Source organism: Cyprinodon variegatus, unplaced genomic scaffold (genome assembly GCF_000732505.1).
Source record: "Cyprinodon variegatus isolate N-32 unplaced genomic scaffold, C_variegatus-1.0 Scaffold50, whole genome shotgun sequence".
NCBI lineage: Eukaryota > Metazoa > Chordata > Actinopteri > Cyprinodontiformes > Cyprinodontidae > Cyprinodon > Cyprinodon variegatus.
In genome coordinates, this window is record NW_015150503.1 from 984,463 (window position 1) to 988,657 (window position 4,195).

The following is a 4,195-nucleotide window of genomic DNA, read 5'->3' on the forward strand; positions in this document are numbered from 1 at the left end:
GATTTCGATTTTTTCCAGTGTACTGTCCCCTTACAAAGGCTCAGTCCTGATCCAATCCTAAATGCAACTGAGAAATCTTGATAGATTGAAATTAGAATACAATACACTTCTCATCCAATTTAATAAGGAGACAGAAGAAGAGATAAAAGAATTTAGGCTTTAGATATACAAAGCTGATTTGGGTAAAATATTACAGGTACATTATGGATTCCATTTAAGATTAAAGATACATTTTATCTACCAATAAGCTTTCTTACCCTTGTAAAATACAGTAGAATCATCCCCACAGTAGCCTGGCAAGCTGTTCTAAGTTATGCCATAAAGACAGCGTTGTCATGATTTTTCTAAAGCTCGGACCCACATGCAGTGAAGCCAAACAGAGAGACAGAGTAAAAGTTAGAACGGGTTTCATTGAAAGGTATTTAGAGTTCGGTGCAGAGTTCCTCCGAACTCTGCTCGGCCGGAAAACTGAAAGATGAGGGGAAGACAGACTGTTAGGTTCAAGCTCAGTGGGGAATTGGAGTTGTTTATCTTGAAGGAGAGGATTAGTTGCAACTCACGTTTCCTGAGAAGAAGAGACACATAGACTCCAGTCTGTGTGTTGGTCTTCCAGGGTTTGTTTGATTCGATGGAGGGCGGAACAGAGTTTACCCAGAACTCGGAAGGAGTGGAATGATGCAGCCGCTGGTTGCAACTCAGTTTTCCTGTAGTACTTGAACGGGTCGTAGTGAAGATGACTTCCTTAATCAAAGAGAGATCTCAGCGTGCTCATAGGTGGCTGGATCCAAACCTCCTGTTTGGAATTCATCGCTCAGTGTAAGACTCAGCTGATCCCACTTGGGAGAAGGCGGTCCGAAAAGGTCCAGTTTGCAGGAAGGCTTCCTGCCGAAACGCAAAGAACAAACAAAGTTGAGACTCAGAGAGAAACAAGCGCTCAGTTAAACTCAATGTGATCTCAGCTTGGCTAGAGGACAAAAACTCAAAAAAGCAAAAACTCAAATTAGACTCAGCATAAACAAGACTTGGCTAGAGTACCCCAAACTGGCAAACACTCTGGCGTCCAAGTAGTGGCAACCAGCAGCTTAAGAACAGTCCGGTGATGAGGCAATCGCTTGCAGGTGTGTGAGGAAGTGAACCGGAGCCAGGCGCCTCCTGGTGGTGGAAGGGAGAAACACAAAAGTCAAGACAAACAGACGAACACAAAAACTGGGATCCTGACAAGCGTATTTTTCAGGAAATGGAGCATTTAGAGCCTGATTTCAAAGGCGGGACCAGGGCGGAGCTAAAAGAGTCAGCAGAAACAGGTTGGAAACAATCAAATAAGTATGAATGTGATGCAATTTTTTTTCTCCCAACACAACAAGCCAGTTGTTGATTTTTTTGTAGCTATATCTAGGACATGCCGGACACAAGAAACTGCATCATTAAAACATTAAGACATTTTATTGTTACAGAAAAGCACTGTTGCACTATTATTTAAAAAAACTAATTATTGAATCGTATAAAATTCTTGCTATGATAAAATAAAAAGCTGCTGTAAATGTCAAAGGTTCTACTTTACTGCACACATCAAAATTCCAAAGTAAGCAAATGAACAGGTTTTACTTTGAGGTACATGAATGTTTTAAAATACCCAAAGACTTGTCAGATTAAGTCTCTCTCAGGTGAGTAGCTGTCAGTCATTGACCTGCTCCAAGGTATGTGTGTATTTACGTACATCAGGGCCTGCATATAAACCCAGGTTGGCGTTATTGAGTCATGACATATCCCTCAGCTGTGTCTGACATGTGCTGCCATGAGCTTAGTCTCAGGGCATGACAGGACTGACAGATCGCTACGTGTTTATCACAGACATGACATTTTTCAAGCTGCACACACACACACAAACACACCCCAACACACCCCCACCAGGCTTTACAGAGCTGAAATACGTTTACCCCCGCATAGCTTTAAAAGCCTGAGAGAAATGAACACATACAGTGATCCGTGGAGACCTTCAGCCTTACGTTGGATGTGTTTTCTGTCATTGTAGTTTTCCAACAGATACCTTGTTATGCATACCCAGTGCACCGTCTCATCCGATTCGACCCATCTCTCAGTCATAACTCATGCTCAGCATGTTCTCTGGTCAGTTTCAATATTTCACATCAATGGGCGCCCAAAGAGAGCGATGAGCGGAAATGAAATTTATAAGACATTAAGTACAACATCTTCAACTCATCCCACCACACCACTTCCTGTTTCAGTTTGGTACCCTTGTTCCAACCAATCATCTGCTTTATAACACATTTACCGGAATGTAATTTTATACAATTTTGGATTGTTTTTGTTTGTCCTTCTAGATATCGGAGGTCCTGCAGACCCAATTGCTCCCACGATCATCATACCTCCAAGGAACACTAGTGTGGTGATGGGAACATCAGAGGTCACAATGGAGTGTGTGGCCAATGCCAGGTAAAAGCCAACTTTCAGAATATTCTTTTAAAGCAGCATCATGTAAGTTTTGACTAGGGGTGGGTATTGGCAAAGAAGTCATGATTCGATTCAAATCACGATTCACATGCCACGATGCGATTCTACCACGATGCATCATGATACTTGAAATATTGCGATGCATTGCGATATTTTCACTAAACACTGTAAGAAAAAGATACAGCCCTTACCAATGGCTGACTGGCTGGGTATGATCTGGATCATTTCTTCAATTGATACATAACTGAAAGCAACTGAATTCTTACATAGCTGTATTTATTGAAACGACTTTTGGAGGTGTTGCCATAAAACAAATACTGGACACAAATATTACTATTACTGGCGCAGGACACACTGACAAAAAGATCTTAGGATTCATAAAACTTAAAATAACAAAAAAAGGATAATCAGTGCCGTTTACATGGCCTCAGTGGTCCTTTAAACCAATGAAACGAAAAGTTTAAAAAACAATCCACTGGACTTGGTTTCCAAGGTCAGAAGACGTTTCGCTTCCCCTCCAGGAAGCAGTGATTATATATAAGCCTCAAACTCACTGCGAATCCAGACAGTTAAATTGAGAAAGCTTCCTGGAGGGGAAGCGAAACGTCTTCTGACCTTGGAAACCAAGTCCAGTGGATTGTTTTTTTAAACTTTTACGGAAAGCATCGATACAGTTTGGTAATGTGTCAAACACTTCAAAATGCCTCATTAACCCATCACCACTAAACATGGAATTGTAGGTCTAGCACCCCCTAGTGGTTAGGAGTTGCTGCTTTAATGTTGTTTTTGTTTTCTAAATGAAGGAAACCTGCAGCAGCTTTAACCATCAGTGGCACTACTGTTTAAAACAAGGGTTAGGAATTAAGTAGAGCAGAACAATTAAATTGGATTCCTTCTTTTTTGTGTGTAGACCTCTTATCAAGCTGAGCATCTCATGGCGTAAAAACGGCATGTTGGTGAGCAGCGGTTTGAGCGACTTCAACCGCAGACTGACCATCCTCAGCCCCATGGTGAGCGACGCCGGCTTCTATGAATGCGAGGCCGTTCTCCGCAGCAGCAGCGTGCCCTCTGTCAGCGCCGGGGCATATCTTCATGTGTTTGGTGAGAAAAACTCATGCAGTCAATTTCCTCTCGTGTTATCATAGGTGTCTGACATTTTAGGAAGGTTTTTCTTTCCATTCACGTTTGCAGTGTTTTCTAATTACTCCGGTTACCACTATGGTTCCACAGTAATTCACACCTTTCTTTCCTATGTCAAAACTGTTGTTACACAGCATGAATAGATTTTAATGATGTGACTAATCACACCTGAACGTGTGAAATCAAAAACATTATAGAGATTTGAAGCTTTGCTTCTGCACTTGTAGGAAATGTTTTCATTGTTTTCCCTTATAGTAGTATTCATAGCACCATTTAGGTTTTTTTTATGTTAAGAATGTAAAACAAAATGATCACCTTTGATAAAACTTTAATAAGCACCTTTGGTGTCAAATGCAATTAGGGTTGAGAACACTTCCTTTATCAGCTCTATTGTGTTACAGACATTTAAATATGGAGAAAGAAAATAGTGTTGCTGAAGGGAGGACTAATGAAACTCTTTCAATCAAAATGTTTAACAATTCAAATTGGATATGAAAAATGCTTATCACATTGAGAAGTTTAGGAATGTATGGAAGAGGATATAACTGACTTTTAAATTTTATTTCAGTTTAGTATGGGAAAA

At 40.6% G+C, this 4,195-nt stretch overlaps 1 protein-coding gene across 1 annotated transcript in view; it reads left to right on the top strand.

Annotated features, from left to right (window-relative positions):
• Positions 1-4,195, top strand: part of LOC107082320 (protein sidekick-2-like) — a 624,909-nt gene that overhangs the window by 479,332 nt on the left and 141,382 nt on the right. The window contains exons 6-7 of the mRNA XM_015370939.1: positions 2,343-2,454; positions 3,383-3,573. Of these exons, the coding sequence (XP_015226425.1) occupies positions 2,343-2,454; positions 3,383-3,573 (303 nt within the window). The remainder of the gene's footprint in view (positions 1-2,342; positions 2,455-3,382; positions 3,574-4,195) is intronic.